The following is a 21,643-nucleotide window of genomic DNA, read 5'->3' on the forward strand; positions in this document are numbered from 1 at the left end:
GTCGTGTAAACGGCCCCTGAAAAACCTAAATATCTTATGCAGTGTTGTTTCTAAAACAAGATAAATCAAATTGATCTTGTTTTAAGGATTTTTTAATATATTTTTACAGGAAAACAATACAAAAATGATTATCAAAAATAAGATTTTTGCCCTAATATCAAAGGTCTTACTAGAAAAAAAGAAATTATGATCCAACATGAATTTTCTTGATAAAAAAAATATGATTGTGCCTGGTAACATGTGCATGTAAAATGGCTAGAAATAGAATTTTAGCTTAGTGTAAAGCTGTCAATTTACACAAGGTTTATTTCTATTTCTTCTGCTCCAAACTTACTTCAAACTTACTTCTCTGTCTGCTCGTATGAATGTAACACATCATAAGAAAGTGTTTCACCGCTGTTCAAATGCACTTTGGATCACATCATTTATATGTATAAATGTTTTCCATCTGAAAGGACTAAATATTAAATGAAACAAATGACAATAAAATGCAAAGTAATCTCTTCAGTAATCAAAATACTTTTTGAATGTAACTGTATTCTAAATACCAATGATTTAAATTGTAACTGTAGTGGAATACAGTTACTTATATTTTGTATTTTAAAAACGTAATCCCGTTACATGTATTCCGTTACTCCCCAACCCTGCATATGCCTGTGTATGTCTTAGACTACTCTAAGGATTCATCCATTTACTCAGCATTTGTGTGCTCTCTTCAGGCTCGGTCTGGTCCAGAGGAGTGTTACAGCGGCCTTCAGGTTCATGCACTCAATTTGAGTGTCCTGTGCTCTATATAAATATATTGCACTGTCTGGTTTTATTTGGACTTTTTATTACCAGTTAATAATATATAAGCTAGTGTGCTGATAAGGTGGATATTGAGCATTCACCTTGGGAAGTAACCTATTTGTGCTTTTGGTGTTTTTTGTTCAGAAATATTTGATCAATTGAGTAAAAAATGTATTTTAGTGCGTGAGCTGCCTTTAATGTGATCTCCACTGCTGTACAGTTTGCTGTTTTTTATTATTTATTTATTTTATTTTTTTATTGCCCATGCTCCCCACAGTATATTGAATTTGAATTGAATTGACCACACCCGACAGGATGTTGGATTTAGATTGAGTTGGCCACACCCCAGAGGATGTTGCATTTCAATTGCCACACCCCACAGGATGATTAATTCGAATAAAAATGGCCATGTCCCACAACACATGTTGAATTTGAATTGCCCATTCCACAAAGAATGTTGAAATTTAAATTCAGTTTGCCACACACCCACAGGATATTAAAATTTAAATTGGCCATGACCACATGATGTTCTATTTTAATTAAATTGGCCTCGTCCTGCAGAATGTTGAATTTAACTGATTACACCCCACAGGATGCTGAATATGAATTGAATTGGCCACACCCCGCATGAAGCTGAATTTGAATTGAATTGATTTTAACCCACAGGATGCTGAATTTGAATGAAATTGGCCATACCCACAAGATATTGAATTTGAATTGCCCATGCCACATAAGTTGTTGAATTTGAATTCAGTTGGCCACGCCCCACAGGATATTGAATTTTATGCTGAATTTGAATTGAATTGGCCACACCCCCACATGAAGCTGAATTTGAATTGAACACGCCCCACAGGATGCTGAATTGTAATTGAACTGGCCATGCCCCACATGATTTTGAATTGGCCACACCCCACATGAAGTAAAAATTTTATTGAATTGATTACACCCCACAGGATGCTGAATTTGAATTGGCCACACTCCACAGGATACTGAATTTTAATTGAATTGGCAACACCCCACAGGATGTTGAATTGCCCATGCCCCACTGGATGTTGAATTTGAATTGGCCATGTCCCACATTAAGTTGAATTTGAATTGATTACACCCCACAGGATATTAAATTTAAATTGGCCACGACCACATGATGTTGTATTTTAATTAAATTGGCCTCGTCCTGCAGAATGTTGAATTTGAATTTAACTGATTACACCCCACATGAAGCTGAATATACTGAATTTGAATTGAATTTGAATTCTCATTGGCCATACCTCATAGATTGTTAAATTTGAGTTGAACTGGCCACACTTCACAGGATGCTGAATATGAATTGGCCACGTCCCACATGAAGTTGAATTTGAATTGAATTGATTACACCCCACAGGATGCTGAATTTGAATTGGCCACGCTCCACAGGATACTGAATTTTGATTGAATTGGCAACACCCCACAGGATGTTGAATTGTCCATGCCACATAAGTTGTTGAATTTGAATTCATTTGGCCACGCCCCACAGGATAATGAATTTTATGCTGAATTTGAATTGAATTGGCAACACCCCCACATGAAGCTGAATTTGAATTGAACACGCCCCACAGGATGCTGAATTGTAATTGAACTGGCCATGCCCCACATGATTTTGAATTGGCCACACCCCACATGAAGTAAAATTTTTATTGAATTGATTACATCCCACAGGATGCTGAATTTTAATTGAATTGGCAACACCCCACTGGATGTTGAATTGTCCATGCCCCACTGGATGTTGAATTTGAACTGAATTGGCCACGACCCACAAGATGTTGAATTTGAACTGGCCATACCCCACATGAGGTTGAATTTGAATTTAATTGGCCACGGCCCACAGCATGCTGAATTTGAATTGAATTGGCCACACTCCCCACATGAAGCTGTATTTGAATTGAACACGCCCCACAGGATGCTGAATTTGAATTGAATTGGCCACACCCCTGACATGAATCTGTATTTGAATTGAACACGCCCCACAGGATGCTGAATTTGAATTGAATTGGCCACGCCCCACATGATGTTGAATTTGAATTGAATTGTCCACACCCCACATGATGTTGAATTTGAATTGGCCATGCCCCACATGAAATTGAATTTGAATTTAATTGGCCACGCCCCACAGGATGCTGAATTTTAATTGAATTGGCCACACCCCTGACATGAATCTGTATTTGAATTGATAACGCCCCACAGGATGCTGAATTTTAATTGAACTGGCCAAGCCCCACAAGATTTTGAATTGGCCACACCCCACATGAAGAAACATTTTAATTGAATTGATTACACCCCACAGGATGCTGAATTTGAATTGGCCACGCTCCACAGGATGCTAAATTTTAATTGAATTGGCAACACCCCAAAGGATGTTGAATTGGCCACGCCCCACATTAAGTTGAATTTGAATTGATTACACCCCACAGGATGCTGAATTTGAATTGAATTGTCCACACCCCACATGATGTTGAATTTGAATTGGCCATGCCCCACATGAAGTTGAATTTAAATTTAATTGGCCACGCCCCACAGGATGCTGAATTTGAAGTGAACTGGCCACACCCCTGACATGAATCTGTATTTGAATTGAACACACCCCACAGGATGCTGAATTTGAATTGAATTGGCCACACCCCTGACATGAAGCTGTATTTGAATTGAACATGCCCCACAGGATGCTGAATTTGAATTTGAATATATATATATATATATATATATATATATATATATACAATACTGAATTTAATTTCATTTTAATTCTTAGTCCTCAGAAAATTTAAATTCTAATTTTTGTTCTCCATCCTGCTTGCTACCTCAATTCAAATTCATGAATTGTATTCCAATTTAAAAGGCATTATCAATTCAGTTCAGAATGCCACACAGCCCTGTATATAACAGTGGAAAATCTGATATGAGAAAAACAGTTTGTAAGAATATTACGTTCATTCAAAAAACTGCACAACTTTCCCTAAATGCATCTTATGGGAGCGGGGAGCGAGCGGAGCTTTTGCCCATGGCGTGTGATTTGAGTCCTGCCGGTGAGGTGAAATTTACTGTTACAATAAAGCGCGAGAAGCCCCTCTTCCCACAGAAGACATTGTGGGCTGATGAATTATTCATGAGTGCTTTATTGCAGTGTGGCTTAAAGAAAGAAGTTTATGCAGTTTCAGTGCAAGGTGGCCCACTTAAAATGACAACAGACACTGCATTAAACCTGCCGATAATTGTTTAGGGTCAACTGCCCAACTGCCCATCTTTAATTTAAAGGGGTCATGACATACTATTTTTTTAATAATTGTATTGTCTTCCCCGAGGTCTACTGATAAAGTTAAGTTTTATGGCACCAAAACAGTCATAATTTAGTAATATATGATAATTTTCCAACCTGTCTATGGCCCTCTGTCTGAAACGCTCGGTTTTGGCCTAAGCGCCTCCTTAAAACTTCAATGTAAATGCCCACTGTTCTGATTGGCCATATTTGAAACTAAAACTCCATGAATGAACAAGCTCCACGACATTATAAAACTAAATTATTGTCAAAGATGTCCATCTAGTTCATGTTTACAGACATGGACAATTGAAAATAGTGCAGAGGGGTGCAAGAAGACGTCCAGGGCATGCTTGTGCTCAAAACAGCAAGAGGCACAGCAACTGAATGAAAGAGAATGGCATCTTCTTTTCAGTGATGTAACTTGGCACCACGTCTTTTAAAAGCGACCTGAGATACATGACAGTGCTCAAAGACGTCTGTGTAGTGCATGTTTTTATTAAAAATTTATTTAAAATTGTCCAGATGGGTCCCCTTTTGCTGTTCAAGAATAGTTAGGCCACACTAGGCCTGTTTGTCCTGCTCTCTCTCTGTATAAACGAGTGCCAGTGGGTGGGGCCAAGGGTGCGATGATGTAAAGTAGGCGTTGATGGGGTTTTTTTCACTGTAGAGGTGGTCATGAATTAATAGACCTCCTTGTGACGTAGGGAAGTTGTGGAAGTAGAGAACAAGATGTTTTTGCAGCTTGGTTTCAAAAAATGCTTTTATTGCATTGGGGATTAATTTTTGAGTTCTGAAATTTACAGTATGTTTTTATAGTAGAATGACATCTTATATGTCAAAATATAAAGGAAAATTTGATTCCTCATGACATGACAAACAAATATTTTGGTAACACTACGATAAGGTTGTATTTTTTAACATTAGCTAATTTCATTAGTTAACACGATCCATGAACAATACAAGAACAGCACTTATTACTCTGGGTTAATGTTGATTTCAACATATACATTTTTTAAATTAAAAGTTGTGTATGTTAACATTAGTTAATGCGGTATGAACTAACATGAACTAACAATGAACAATTTATAAACCAAGATCAATAAATGCTTTAAAATGATTGTTATTTGTTAGTTCCGGATACCTAATGCATTAACTAATGTTAACAAATATAACCTAATTGCAAAGTATTTCCATTATTTCAATAGCGCATCGAGTTGTTATATTTCGGCATAAAACATACAGACATGCACACAAAGTGATTTGAGCGAGCGTTCATTCTTGCTAACCAATTTACGTGTTTTATTTAATAAACTTGTGAAATATTACATAGCTAATGTAATTTTTACATCTGCCTCGGTCAGTCCCGAGATTTTGTTGATTAGTGGATAAATACATTGTCAGTGAACAAACACTGATTATAACTTTAGTGGTGTCGTTGTCGCTTTGAATACAAGAGGTCCTGTGTTTTAACTTTTTATTTTAATTAACCCACATTTCAGCTCCTGTATATTAGGAGTGGAGACACATTTTTTTTTTTTTTTTTTGCAATTTGACTAGAATTGATATTGAGGATGCAAACTATTTCATAAAGTGGTGGGAATAAAATTTCCATGGCATAAATGACACCTGTGAGGTATTCTACAAGCACAGATTCCATGTGGTCTAGAGACCAGAGCAGCTCTGCTAACTGAACAGACAAACAGACATCTGCTGTTTAATTCAAGCAAAATCAATGCAGATAACTTCAAACGTCATTTAGCCCAATTAGCGCGGCCATGGAAGTGTGCAGTGGTGAGTGCATTATGGGAATCGATTGGTGGATGGGATTACAACACCTGAACTAATACTCGCTGTCACTGCACCCACTCATTAGTCATGATGTGCAGTGTGGAGAAACTGTCATATATGACACTAGACTGTACAATTGGTAGCAGACTTGCTAGCAGACAAGATAACAGGCTGGCTAATGCTGTCAGATTATTGTGTTGCTGTTTGTGTGCAGACTCACTTTAGCATAAGTGTTTACAAAATTAATTCAGATAGCAATGACAAGAATGGAATGATGCTCTTTAATTTCTTTTAATATATATATATATATATATATATATATATATATATATATATATATATATATATATATATATATATATATATATACATATTTTTTTTTTTGTTTGTTTGTTTTTTTTTTTTAAAGTTCCAAAAAATATTTTTATTGGACACAAGTATTAACTCCTTAAACTTGGGTGCATTTTTGGGCTGCCACCCACAATTTTTCACACTCAAATAAAAAAAATAAAAAAAATACCATTCACACATACTGTGGACTAACTGCAAAAACAATTGGTCTCATTTTTCAGAGAACTGACAAAATAATAATAATAATAATAATAAAGACTCAAATTAATCATAAATAATATTATATGTGTTTATAATCTTATGGAAAACAGAATAAAAATATAATAAAATAAAAATAAAACTTTTTTTTTTTTTTTTATCCTAAATTTGTAAATATGTAATTCTGGTTCTGTATACTCTACTGACTTTGAAAAGTCTTGTTTTATTCCACTAGGTGGCGGAATGCACTAGAATTATTATTTTTTTTTTTTCTCTATCACATTCCATCACAATATACAGATGTGAAATGTAGGTGGTGCTCAAATGTATTTAGCCCTCACAGATGTGCTCGTCCATAGACATTCAATCTAATTTTCAGTTCAAGCACCACCTTGATGTTTCATTGACTAACTTCGGAGTGGACTAGAAGCTCAATCTAGGTTTTATTACAAAGCCAAGATCCACCCCTTTGTGATGATATAAAACATTTTATCATCAATAGTCGTAAACATATTTTTTGCATGCTTTTCCTTCTGGATGGCATATTTTGTTCTGGACATCTAAGATTTAACATTAGATTATTCAGCCAAGCAAGCTCACAGACAAGTAAACAATGGCTATGTTTTTATAGAACTTCCTAAGGTAAAATCAAATATAAAGTTTTTAGCTATTTGGGGCTTACAGCAACAGTTATTGGAGCATAAAAGAGATGTTTGTATTTGATGACTTAAAGAAATCATATTTTACTTTGTGCTTCTTTTGAAAATCTTTTGAACTGTGGTGTTAGGGCAACAAAATTAACTGGACCGTCACATTCCTGGAAATGAGAGATTTATTTTGATATATGACTTGTCCATTTATGTGCTATGTGAAGGACTTTTATTTTTACATAAATATTTCTACCCCATTACCTCTGGGTGGCGCTAATTTTCAATCTGAATGATTTGAGGCCTTATTTTGTTAATTTAAGTAACGTAAATGCAGAAGAGAAGGTTATCTCTGAAAAGTTCCGATTCTATGTTTTTAAATGATACATCATATGTCTGACTTACATATATGGAGACCAACGTTTTAATCGTAAACATTTTTCATGATGTAGCGCCTACCTTGGACCCGCCAGTGGGTCCATAGAGTTTACCTGTAGCGGTGATGTATCAAAAATGTACAAGTCTCAATAATATCTAGATGGCTTAATTGTGATACATTTGATGTGATTTTTATTTGGCCATTACATTTAGTAAAGAATGTGTCATAAGACTAGTTTTGCGACCCTTTCTTGCCTCATAGCGAGTATGAGAGATGTTTTAGTGGTGTATATAAACACAGTATGAAATTCCATATTTATCTTTGCAATTCCAGAGCAAATACATAAATACCAATAAATAAATAAATATAAATATATATATATATATGTGTGCTTCATGTACACATCTACTATTCAATTCAATAATTTTATTTAATCCAACTAGATCAAAGTGATAAATTATGCTACACCAATAAAAATATTTTTTCATGAGTTAGGTCAATTAGAAATCAATCCTAGCTTATTTATTATTAACTTCTAATTCAGCATGACAAGCTAAGAGAGGCCTCTGTGTGTTACCTGAGCTCTCAAAGTCATTGTACGATGCTTCCCAAGTCTCTGCCATGCCCATAAGTGTATTCTCCATGATCTGTAGGTCAGTTGTGGGACAGTTGCATTGTGGGAACTCATCAGCACACTGACAGATGCACTGACTGCTGTGGCACACGTATTCACCCTCGCCGTTACACATGATGTAGCTGAGTGCAGACTGGACAAACTTCTCCTGCAGGTACTCTGGAAAAATGACCTGCAAACCTGCGAATGGGAAAGAGAATAGATTTTTAAGTCCTTACAAGGATCCAAAGATATTATTGATTTTACATCAACCAGCAATAGGTAGAAAGTGCAGCAGAAAGCCAACGATAGAACTTTTTTAATTTCACATTAAACAATTTGTCAGGAGCTCTGGATATGAGCACTGTGTGTGTTTGCTGTAATGTATCTGATGTGGGCTGTATATAGACCGTTTACAGTTTAGCTGCAGTAACTGTTGACAGTGACAGTGTATCATGCTGTCAGTGAACAGCGAGTTTGTTGTAAAAGTTTAGCCAGGGGTCCACTTGACTTTGAACTGTCCCCTCTGGAGTCGAGGACTTTACATAACGGAATAAATCGAAGAAGTGACTGATGTATTCTGTCTTGATCAGCTTCATCTTATTTACCAGCGCTATCATCATATCCTTCTGTGTGTATGTGTGTGTGTGTGTGTGTGTGTGTGTGTGTGTGTGTGTGTGTGTGTGTGTGTGTGTGTGTTTCTGAGTGACAGAATATCATAGAGACTAAGTGGTAGGCTCTTTGGATTTGGGCCAGTATGCAACCAACCAGAACAGCCTAAAAAAAACCTAGCAATGCCCTAAAAACAACCCAGAATACTACAGCAACTACTTAGCAACACCCCAGCAACCACTCGGAATACCCTAGAAACCACCTAGAAATTACCTACCAGCCACCCAGAACCCTAACAACCACATAGCAACACATTAAAAGCTATATATATATATATATATATATATATATATATATATATAAGTGTCATTTACATTTTCTGAAGAGTGCGTATGTGCTTAAGTGCGTTGGGGGAATCCCAAAGTTTGATGTAGAGGGAAACCCATCTATTGCAGCGTATGCATCTACACAGTGCATGCAGCTTTCATGTCTTCAGCAGTTTTCTAGCATTAAACAGCTTTTTGGCGTATGTGTAAATTACCTTTTATAATTTATTATGTGCGGAAGTTATTACTCCACCCCCTGCATAACGTCATTAATGACAGCTCAATATTGTTGAACCAACGTGGTTCAAACAGTGAATGTGCTACATATTTACTACAGTTTCAGGAAACAGTTGTAACTAGCTTGTTAATTTCTCCAACCCCAGAACACCACAGCAACCACCTAGCAACACCCTGGCAACCATGTAGAACACTCTAGAAACCATCTAGCAATGACCTACCAATCACACAGAAGCCTAGCAACACACCAAAAACTTTTCTGAAAACCTACTTCAGCTACCGCATAGCAACATGCTAAAAACCAGTCAGAACACTATAGCAACTGCCTAGCAACACCCTAGCAACCACGCAGAACACCCCAGAAACCACCTAGCAATGACCTACCAACCATCCAGAACTTTAACAGGAGCATGACAACATGCTGAAAACCATTCAGAAAATCCTAGCAACCACCGAGAAATTACCCAGAACACCCTAGAAACCACCTAGCAATTACCTACCAACCACCCAGAATGCTAGCAACCACATAGCAACACATTAAAAGCTAATCTGAACCTACCTCAGCAACCGCATAACAACATGCTAACAACCACTCTGAACATTTACCTTAGAACCCCATAGCAACGCCCTGGCAATCACCCACAACACATTAACAACCTCCCCTAACCACCCTACATCTTAACTTGGGCTAGTAAGTAACCACCTCCCTGTGCCTGTCTCTCTCTCCATCAGTCTGTCTGTCCATCAGTTTGTCTGTCTGTCTATCCATCAGTCTGTCAGTGGTCCTCTGAGCCAGTCTTCATTTAATTTGATGTATTTTGCTCCTGCAGCTTTGATGTGATTTGTGGAGAATACAGATGGTGAGTTCATGGATGGGTGCTGCGGGACAACAGTGGTGGAGCCAGCAGCCCAGAGTTCACAATAACACACACACACTCACACACACAAACACTCAAATAACAACCCTTTCTTTCTTTCTTTCTTTCTTTCTTTCTTTCTTTCTTTCTTTCTTTCTTTCTATAAAGCAGCTCAGGTATTTCTCCTCTACAAAAATATAAAGAATATGAAGCCTATTTTGAAAAAAGTAAACAAACAGAAAAAAATAAATAAAATAAATTACAATTATCAATACCAAAATATTTTCTGCTCTGTAGCAGCTGTATTATTATTTAAATTAACATTAATTAAAGGCAGTACAACATTTTCTACCGTGAGGTATAAATACTTTACAATGTAAAATATATCATATTTTCCTGTATTATATTTATTTAGAAGTGCTGTTACAAATACTTGATTAGGTGAATTTCACAGAAAAAATATATATCTAAGTCACATTTTTACCTCAAAATCAAAAGAGAGATAAAAATAAATAAATAAATAAATATATATATATATTGCATAAAGATTATGAAGTCTCGTTTAAGGACCATTAAGATTTATTTGCATTATGTTCATGATAATCAAGCAAATATTTTCCCCATTTGTGAGGTTAAAAAAATAAAAAATACAATTTACTTTAATTAAAATCAACATAAATTAAAGTCAGGTTAAAAATAAATACAAGCATGATGTAAATATGCATGGTAATGAGAACTGGGGGAGAAAATGTGTTTAATTCTCATGAAAATAATTTCACAATGCAAAAAATTATTAATGCTCCTAAAATAGGCTTCATTATCTTTACAAAGATACAATTTCTTATTTCTTTATTTTGATTTTACAGTTAAATATGAGCTGGAAGTGTTCTTGATAGGTTGTATGAGATCCACCTCTCTCAATCAAGTCTCTACATTTAACAGCTATTTCTTGCATTTTCACACTTACAAGAGAAAACCATGCTGGTAAAATCTTGTAAACACTGTCGTGTGATATGCAGATCACGGAATCTCACTTCGCTGAAATTATGTGAAAAACCCTCCTCTGAGAAGACAAATATAGTGTGTGATGTGCAATCAGGGGTAAAAATACTAGGCAGAGCTCGGGATGCTGAGCGAGAGATCTCCTCCAGTGATTTATCTGCAGGGCGTTATCATGCCAGCAGCGCCCACAACCACCACCATCAAACATGAAAGACAAATGACAAACTCTAAAGCAGTTTATTGGGGTAAAACTGCACACACACACACATACACACACACACACACACACACAAAGTCTTGAATATCCTCCATTGAAAATATAGCATTTCTTGTCTGTTCTGCCTGTGGCTAAACACATAAATTGCAGGTCTAGTTTATGTAATTGCATATCATACATCATTCAGTGGTATGAAGCATTTGGGTTCATGTTATTAAAGTCTGTCTGACACTGTCTGCCCTGGATTTCATCATAAGAGGTGATGAACAGTCATTTGTGTCACATTTGCACATTATGTATATTTGCAGTTCCGTTCTCAGGTAATATCTGTGTTTTACTTTATTTGATGTTATTGGTCTGAGTCTTAGGGGGTCTGACATTGGACTGGGTTTTTTGTGGTCTGGTATTGTTCTGAGTCTGAGTCTTGGAGGGTCTGATATTGGTCTGGGACTTAGAGATTCTGGTATTGGTCTGGGTTTTTGGGGGGTCTGGTATTGGTCTGGGTTTTTTGGAGTCTGGTATTGGTCTGTGTCTGAGTCTTAGGTGGTCTGGTATTGGTATTGTTCTGGGTCTTGGAGGGTTTGATATTGGACGGGGTCTTAAAGGGTCTGGTATTGGACTGGGTCTGAGGGGGTCTGATATTGGTCTGGGTTTTTTGGGGTCTGGTATTGGTCTGGGTCTGAGTTTTAAGTGGTCTGGTATTGGTATTGTTCTGGGTCTTGGAGGGTTTGATATTGGTCTGGGTCTTAGAGGGTCTGGTATTGGTCTGGGTTTTTTGGGGTGTGGCATTGGTATTTGTCTTAGAGGGTTTGGTATTGGTCTGGGAATGTTTGGGTCTGGAGTTGGACTGGGTCTTAGAGGGTCTGGTGTTGGTCTGAGTCAGGTGGTCTGGTATTGGTCTTGGCTTGTTTGTTTTTTTTTTAGGGGGGGGGGGTCTGGTATTTGTGTTGGTCTGGGTCTAAGGGGGTCTTAAGTTTAAGTTTTTTGGGGATCTGGTATTGGTCTGAATCTTAGAGGGTCTGGTATTGGTCTTGGTCTGTTTTTTTTTTTGGGTCTGGTATTACTCTGGAATATTTGTCTGGAACTTAAGAGGTCTGGTATTGGTCTTGGTATTGGTCTTATGGAGTCCAGTATTGGTTTGGGTTTTGGAGGGTCTTTAGACAGGTGAGAATCAGGTTATCTAAATGCTAAACTGTGTCCATGGGACCTAGCTTTGACCGTTCAGCATGGAGAGTGCTATTTTTATGTATCCTGTTGGCATGTAGAATGGGCCTGATTCCAGTGTTCACAGGCACTTGGCAACTGTACCGGTTGTGGTGCCACGCTCCACCACATAAGGAAGGGTTTATCAAAGATTAATTGAGCATTGCATGCCCCCAAATTCACAAAATAATAATTACCCAATGCACTGATGGAAAGAGAGGCATTACTTGAATAAGGTGTTAAATTATGGCTTAGTTGCTGTTACACTCACATAAAAAATGAAGACTATTAAACCATATGTATCGTTTACTGCCCTACCCTCGCCTGTGTAATCGCACTCACTAGATGCTCATTTAAGGGGTCATAGCTTTATAACACTGAAAGCATTAGATATTGCCAGCTCTTTGAAGCCTTAACATACAACACACACGTATGACTCAAGGGAGTGCACAGAATCAAGGCACCAATGATAATGTAGCCTCAATAATGCAGATTGGGTTGGCAGCGATGTCTCTTTGTCCTCACTGAAATTAAAGACAAGATATGTGGGCAATTCATCAGTGGCTTGAATGAATGCTTTTGCATTTACTTCCTGCTTAGCAAACCAGCTTGAACCAGATTAAGTCTCTAAACTTGTCAGGCTGGTCCATTGAATGGTTTTAGAGGGATTTTGGGCACTTTTCAGCCAGCTGAGAGACCAGCTTAAACCAGTTAAGACCAGCAAACCAACTATTTTTCAGCTGGGCCATCGTATTTTTTTATTTTTATAATGAAATAATAAATTCATCAAATAATAACAATTGGATGAATTTGGGGGATTAATTAGTGGTGGTAGTAAGGCAAGCATCACTATTTTTCTTGTTAATTCTGAGGGATAGGGATTTAAACAACACACAAACTGTATTGTTAGACTTCGGCAATAAATCTACACCAGGTTTGTTTGGATTTGTGAACAGCAGAGAAAGACAATGCTAGGGTCCTTCCTCCATTGAACATTTTTCAGTGGCAGCCCATGGAAATTTAATGATATTAATCTCGCTTTTGGTGCTTTATACATGCTAAATATAATTCTCATCTGAAAGGCACATCGCTAACTCAAACCAGCCCTTCTGGCACCAACAATCATGCCACGGTCCAAATCACTGAGATCATTTTTTTTCCCCATTCTGATGGGTGATGTGAACATTAACTGAAGCTCATGACCTGTATCTGCATGATTTTATGCACCGCTGCCACATGATTGGCTGATTAGATAATCACATTGATGATTGTTGGTGCCAGACGGGCTGGTTTGAGTATTTTTGTAACTGCTGATCTCCTGGGATTTTCACACAACAATCTTTAGAATTGACTCAGAATGGTGCCAAAAAAAAAAAAAAAACATCCAGTGAGCAGCAGTTCTGTGGACGGAAATGTCTTGTTGATGAGAGAGGTCAACAGAGAATGGCCAGACTGGTTTGAACTGACAAAGTCTACGGTAACTCAGATAACCACTCTGTACAATTGTGGTGAGAAGAATATCATCTCTGAATGCTATTCTGAGATGCGGGTTGGTGCTGTTTTGGTGGCACGAGGGGGACCTACACAATATTGTTGTGGTTTTAATGTTGTGGCTGATTGGTTACATACACTGGTGGCCAAAAGTTTGGAATAATGTACAGATTTTGCTCTTATGGAAATAAATTGGTACTTTTATTCACCAAAGTGGCATTTAACTGATCACAATTTATAGTCAGGACATTAATAATGTGAAAAGTTTACAATTTACAATTTGAAAAATATGTTCAGAACTTCTTAAACTACTTCAAAGAGTTCTCATCAAAAAATCCTCCATGTGCAGCAATGACAGCTTTGCAGATCCTTGGCATTCTAGCTGTCAGTTTGTCCAGATACTCAGGTGACATTTCACCCCACACTTCCTGTAGCACTTTCCATAGATGTGGCTGTCTTGTTGAGCACTTCTCATGCACCTTACAGTCTAGCTGATCCCACAAAATCTCAATGGGATTAAGATCCATAACACTCTTTTCCAATTATCTGTTGCCCAATGCTGTGTTTCTTTGCCCACTCTTTCTTTTTGTTTTCCTGTTTCAAAAGTGGCTTTTTCTTTGCAATTCTTCCCATAAGGCCTGCACCCCTGAGTCTTCTCTTTACTGTTGTACATGAAACTGGTGTTGAGCGGGTAGAATTCAATGAAGCTGTCAGCTGAGGACATGTGAGGTGTCTATTTCTCAAACTAGAGACTCTGATGTACTTATCCTCTTGTTTAGTTGTACATCTGGCCTTCCACATCTCTTTCTGTCCTTGTTAGAGTCAGTTGTCCTTTTTCTTTGAAGACGGTTGTGTACACCTTTATATGAAATCTTCAGTTTTTTTTTTTTTTATAGCAATTTCAAGCATTTTATAGCCTTCATTCCTCAAAACAATGATTGACTGACGAGTTTTTAGAGAAAGCGGTTTCTTTTTTACCATTTTTGACCTAATATTGAACTTAAAACATGCCAGTCTATTGCATACTGTGGCAACTCAAAAACAAACACAAAGACAATGTTAAGCTTCATTTAATGAACCAAATAGCTTTCAGCTGTGTTTGATATAATGACAAGTGATTTTCTAGTACCAAATTAGCAATTTAGCATGATTACTCAAGGTGTTGGGAGTGATGGCTGCTGGAAATGGGGTCTGTCTAGATTTGATCAAAAATGACTTTTTTTCCAATAGTGATGGTGCTGTTTTTTACATCAGTGTAATGCCACTTTGGTGAATTAAAGTACCAATTTCCTTACGAAACAGCAAAATCTGTACATTATTCCAAACTTTTGGCCACCAGTGTATATATATATATATATATATATATATATATATATTTTTTTTTTTTTTTTTCTGGATCTATTAAGTTATTTAAAAAAAATAATTTAATTCACACAAACTAACACAAATCTTATTCCAGTAAAAATAAATAAATAATTAAAAGTTGAAATAAAAAAATAAAAAAAATAAAAAAAGGAAATGTTTGCAAAAGTAATTTGGAATAAAATTTAGGCAGTGATACAGTCTTGTTTTAAAATATTTATTTTGGAAAAAAATTATTTTGGGATTTCTTTCTCCATGAAGGATACATGTGATGCTGCCTTATATTTTGCCAAAATGAGGCATCTTAAAAGGCAGCATAATAGTGCTGCCTACCTAATGCTGTCTTGGTAGGCAACACACACACACACACACACACACACACACACACACACATATATATATATATATATATATATATATGTATGCATGTATCTAGGCCAAATTTTCAAAATGGCAAAGAAAAAAAAAGACAAAATATCACCATGCTAAAAGACATAAAAGAGCTCTAATAAGAAAATATATACAGCAAGCAATATTGAATGATTGTTGCACTTATTGAAATGGCACAGAAAAGTCACCAAAAATATGAATGACTATTCACCATCTGGCAACCTTACAAGCACAAATCAATTTCCATGAGATTAGAGAATTCACATTTGCTGTTGTGTTGTAATTAAATGCAACCGTGTTGAAAGGCATGTCCTATTCAGCTGTCATGAACATCAGAGAACTAAAGCAATAGAAAAACAGAACATCTTGGAATTGCTTTGGAGGATGAGAGAATATATTTACATCAGCAAGGGCCTCAAGGAGGCAGAAAGTGGCTGATTTATTGGCCCCACTGGTCCAAATAGAAACTGGCTCTTGATTGACCACCTCAGATTGAGAGTGACCTCAGGGTCACAGAGGAAGGATTTCATCAGCGTCCCGATGCCTGGCAACCCGGAAAGGTGAATATGAGAATGCTGGCATCAATCTTTTAAATGATGCACTATTACAGAAGAGCTATGTCTGGCGACTGTGCGCTTATAAAGAGAATGATCGCCAACACCCGTGCCATCTCCTGTGCAGACATCAGTCTCACGCCATTGCAATGAAACACAATTGCATTGCCCGTCATACTGCACTGATTGTATTTCGACCTGTACGGCATAAACAACTGAGTGTCTGCACTGCAAAAAAGATTTTTCTTGATCAGTATTGTCATCTTGTTTTCCAGAAAAAAAATAGTCTTTTTTCTTGTTTTAAGTATTATTCTAACAAAACTTGCAAGGATTATGAGGTTAAGTTTTACTATAGATGTTTATGTTTAAAAGAAGACTAATAATAATAAACTTATTTTAGATATATTATCTGAAAAGCAACCTTAAAATCTTTTTTTGCAATTTTGCAACAGCAAACCTGCAAGCATTTTGGATGATTCTCACGAAACCTGTCAGGAAAATATCCTGGTCCTGTTTTGCCCCAAAATCAAAATAAATAAATAAAAAATATATATTTTTGCACAGAGAAGATGACGGCTATTTTTTGGGTGATATTTATTTGTCAATCTTTTTAGATTGTGACATTATTTTCATGACCATAGTCCCCAGTTATCATTACTGCCTTGGTAATGTCATTAAATTTAGCTGATGTTAATTAAGAAAAACGTATTTTATTTTATTTTACACACTTTATTTGATTTTAAAAATTAATTAATTAATTAGTTAATTAATTAATTAACAACAATCATTGGACTTCTGGGAAGATAAAAGGCAAATAAAAATATATTTTAACCCCTAAACACTGAAATAATCAGCTTTCTACAGAATTTATTGGCACTTTATTTCATTTGATATAAAATAATAATAATAAAAATGACAAGCATTGGACCTCTGGGTAAAATAAAAGGCTATATATATACACTACCGGTCAAAAGTTTTGAAACACAACTGAAATTTTTCTCATGATCTTAAAAATATTTTGATCTGAAGGCGTATGCTTAAATGATTGAAATTAGTTTTGTAGACAAAAATATAATTGTGCCACCATATTAATTTATTTCATTATAAAACTAAAATTTTATAATAAAAAAAAGTTTTTGAAATTGATGACTTGGACCAATTAATAAAGAAAAGCATCCAATAAGTGCCCAACATAGATGGGAACTCCTTCAATACTGTTTAAAAAGCATCCCAGGGTGATACCTCAAGAAGTTGGTTGAGAAAATGTCAAGAGTACATTCTAGGTAAATTCTAGGCAAAGGGTGACTACTTTGAAGATGCTAAAATATAACACAGTTTTGATTTATTTTGGATTTTGTTTAGTCACAACATAATTCCCATAGTTCCACTTATGTTATTCCATAGTTTTGATGACTTTACTAATATATATATATATATATATATATATATATATATATATATATAGTCACGAACGCCAGTGAAGATTCCTCAATCAGCCACCGGAGGTCTCACTCGCCTAAGTATTAACATTGGACTACATTTCCCAAGTGCCCACATACCTGGACTGATTACTGCACATCTGTTCCATATCATTCAGACTATTTAGCCTGGTGTGTGTGTTCACTCGTTGTGAAGTCTTGTTTGCCCCGGCTACATTTCTGAGCATTATTATTTCCTATGTTGTTCTGCCCGTGTTTGACTCTGCCTTGGATTACCTCTGTACAAATCTTTGCTGCCTGCCTACCACTGTGTTTGCCTGGACTATTTCTATTGCTGTTTGCTGCCTGCCCCAATCTTCTGCCTGTTATACCACATTTACTGACCTGCCTCTGATATTGTTGGTTGCCCTGGTTATTCGACCCACGCTTGTCTATACTCTGAACTTGCTGTGTTTTAATAAACCGTACATGGATCCCACTCAGCCTGAGTCCATGTTACAGAAGACTTCGCCAACTACCGATCCAGCAGTCCTCATGCATCTGTCCAGAGAACTCTCTGCCCAAGCGAACCTACTGGCATCTCACCAACAACAACTAGGCCGACTCACCACACTAACGGAGGAGTTGGTGAAATCGGTACAGAGTCTCCATCGGCCCACACCTGAATCCGTTTCCCCAGCACCTCAAGCGAGTCAGGTACCAGTTATAATGCCTCACAGTACAGTGACTGCTAATCCACGTTTAGCCTTTCCAGAAAAATTTGACAGCACCCCAACCAAATGTAAGGGCTTTCTTATGCAATGCTCTATGTTCCTGGCTCAACAGCCCTCGTTATACCCGACTGATGATAGTAAGATCTCTCTTGTGTGTTCACTGCTCACGGGAAAGGCGTTGGAGTGGGCAACAGCTGTCTGGGCCAATCAAGGACTTAACCGCACCACTTTCAATGATTTTATTCAACGATTAAGAGAGGAATTCGAACATTCTGAGGGAGGAAGGATTGCTGGGGAACAACTGCTTGCGCTTCGTCAGGGAAGAAATACCGCAGCTGAATTCGCTCTGTCTTTTCGCACTCTCGCTGCGCAAACTATGTGGGTGGAAGACACATTAAAACTGCTCTTTCGTCAAGGATTAAACACTGACATGCAATCAGAGCTGGCCTGCCGTGATGAAGGCAGAACTCTGGACCAATTCATTGACCTCGCTATTCACGTTGACAATCTCATTCACTCCAGGACACCTAACCGATTTACCAGCCCTCTCATTCAGACAAATCAATCCAGTGATAACGCTGAACCCATGCAAGTCGGTCGAACTCATCTCTCCACAGAGGAGCGTGAACGCCACATCAGGAATCATCTCTGTCTATATTGTGGCCAAGCGGGACATTTGCGAGCTGACTGCCTGACATGACCCCCTCAAACACACAATCGCAGGGTGAGTTTGTATTTCCTCTATCCAAACTACTGCTTGTATTGAAGTGCCAGTAAAATTAACATTTCAGTCAGATACCATCACCACTAAGGCCTTGTTAGATTCGGGGGCAGCGGGCAACTTTATTGATGAAAATTTAGCCTGACAGCATAAGATACCACTAATTCCTTGTGACTCTCCTTTGGCAGTGGCAGTGCTAGATGGGTGCCCCCTGGGGACCGGCCAGGTACTGTACACCACTACTGATCTCATTCTGCAAATTGGAGTTTTACACACTGAAACAACACGCCTCTTCGTCATCCACTCTCCTCATAACCCAGTCATCCTCGGTTTACCCTGGCTGCAGGACCATAACACACAAATTTCATGGTGTGGGAAGCAGATCATGCAATGGGACCCCAGCTGCTCATCCAAGTGTTTAAATCCAATCACCCCTATGTCTGTGAGAACCACTATGGTGACTAAAAAGTCCAACATAGCACCACATGTACCTTCTGAGTATGCTGATCTGATTGAAGCCTTCAGTAAAACCAAAGCCTCGCAACAACCACTGCATCAATCTAGTGACTGCGCCATTGATCTGTTACTTGGTACCTCACCACCTAGAGGCAGAATCTTTCCCCTGTCAGAACCTGAGGCTAAAGCAATGAAATCGTACATTGAAGAAGAACTGTCCAAGGGTTTCATTCGTCCATCCACTTCACTGGCAGCAGCAGGATTCTTCTTCCTGGGAAAGAAGGATGGGGGCCTTCATCCTTGTATTGATTATCGTGGTCTAAATTATATAACGGTCAAATTCAGATATCCATTACCCCTGGTCCTGCAGTTTTGGAACAACTAAAAACTGCTACATTTTACACCAAGCTCGATCTGCGCTGTGCTTACAACCTCATTCGCATTCGTGAGGGGGATGAATGGAAAACTGCCTTTTCCACCAGCAGCAGGCACTAGTCCATCTGTGTTCCAATCCTTCATAAACGACGTATTCAGAGACATGTTAAACCAGTGCTTAATTGTATATATTGATGATATCTTGATTTATTCAGACACCCTGGAGGAACACATCAAGCAGGTCAGGGTAGTTTTGAAGCATCTCATGTAACACCAACTATATGCCAAAGTGGAGAAATGTGAATTCCACCAAGCTTCAATCTTCTTCCTCGTTTATATCATCAGTCCAGAAGGGGTGTCTATGGACAAGGGCATGGTACGGCGGTTCTAAACTGGCCTCAACCCACTACAGTAAAGGAACTATAACGATTCTTAGGATTTGCTAATTTTTACAGAAGATTTATCAGAAACTTCAGCACTGTCGCCGCTCCACTCACCGCCATGGTAAAGGGAGGAAACACCAAGCTTCACTGGTCTACTGACGCCATTCATGCCTTCAATGAATTGAAGAGTCACTTCACCTCTGCTCCATTTCTGCATCATCCTGATCCCAACGTACATTTCGTGGTAGAAGTAGACGCATCAAACACCGGTATTGGCGCTATCCTCTCTCAACGCCAAGGTAATCCTCCAAAGCTTTTCCCATGTGCTTACTACTCCTGTAAACTCTCCTCTGCTGAACAGAATTATGATGTGGGCAATCATGAACTGTTAGCCATGAAAGCAGCATTTGAAGAATGGCGACACTGGCTGGAGGGGGCCAGACATCCATTTCTGGTATTAACAGATCATCACAACCTGGAATACCTGCGCTCAGCTAAAAGACTAAACCCCAGACAAGCCAGATGGGCACTGTTTTTCACTCAATTTAACTTTTCAATCACTTATCGTCCAGGATCAAAGAACATCAAAGCCGACTCACTATCCCATCAATATGACTCCACTCCTCAGAAACCCTCTCCACAACCCATCATCTCATCCTCTCTGATTCTAGCTCCGGTCCAGTGGGACATCATGTCCAAAATCTCCCAGGCACACATAAAAAACCCGCCTCCTCCAGAATGCCCGCTCAACCGAACATTTGTGCCACCAAGTCTACGAGAAAAGGTAATCCACTGAGTGCACTCCTCCACAAGCTCTGGCCATCCAGGTATTACTACCACAGTACGGTTGCTAAGAAATCGGTTCTTGTGGGAAACATTACAGGCAGACACCAGTACATTTGTGAACATTTGTCACACCTGCGCCACAGCAAAAAAACCCAGACAACTACCGGCAGGGCTGCTACAACCTCTACCCATACCACAACAACCATGGTCCCACATCGCCATTGATTTTATCACCGATCTACCAGTCTCTCAAGGTAACACCACCATATTAACTGTCATTAATCGCTTTTCTAAGGCATGTCGACTAATACCCCTGTCTAAGCTCCCATCAGCCTTCAAAACTGCAGAACACCTCTTACATTATTTGTTCTGTTACTATGGTCTTCCTGAAGACATTGTCTCTGACCGGGGCCCTCAGTTTACATCAAGGGTTTGGACAGCTTTCTTTTGATTACTTAATGT

The 21,643-nt window shown here is 38.0% G+C and overlaps 1 protein-coding gene across 1 annotated transcript in view; it reads right to left on the reverse strand.

Moving 5' to 3' along the window:
* LOC127426084 (BMP/retinoic acid-inducible neural-specific protein 1) overlaps nucleotides 1–21,643 on the reverse strand; it is a 254,315-nt gene that overhangs the window by 24,310 nt on the left and 208,362 nt on the right. Inside the window, exon 6 of the mRNA XM_051672601.1 lies at nucleotides 8,022–8,258. Coding sequence (XP_051528561.1) covers nucleotides 8,022–8,258 — 237 coding nt within the window. The remainder of the gene's footprint in view (nucleotides 1–8,021; nucleotides 8,259–21,643) is intronic.

This window comes from Myxocyprinus asiaticus, chromosome 3, assembly GCF_019703515.2.
Source record: "Myxocyprinus asiaticus isolate MX2 ecotype Aquarium Trade chromosome 3, UBuf_Myxa_2, whole genome shotgun sequence".
Classification (NCBI taxonomy): Eukaryota; Metazoa; Chordata; class Actinopteri; order Cypriniformes; family Catostomidae; genus Myxocyprinus; species Myxocyprinus asiaticus.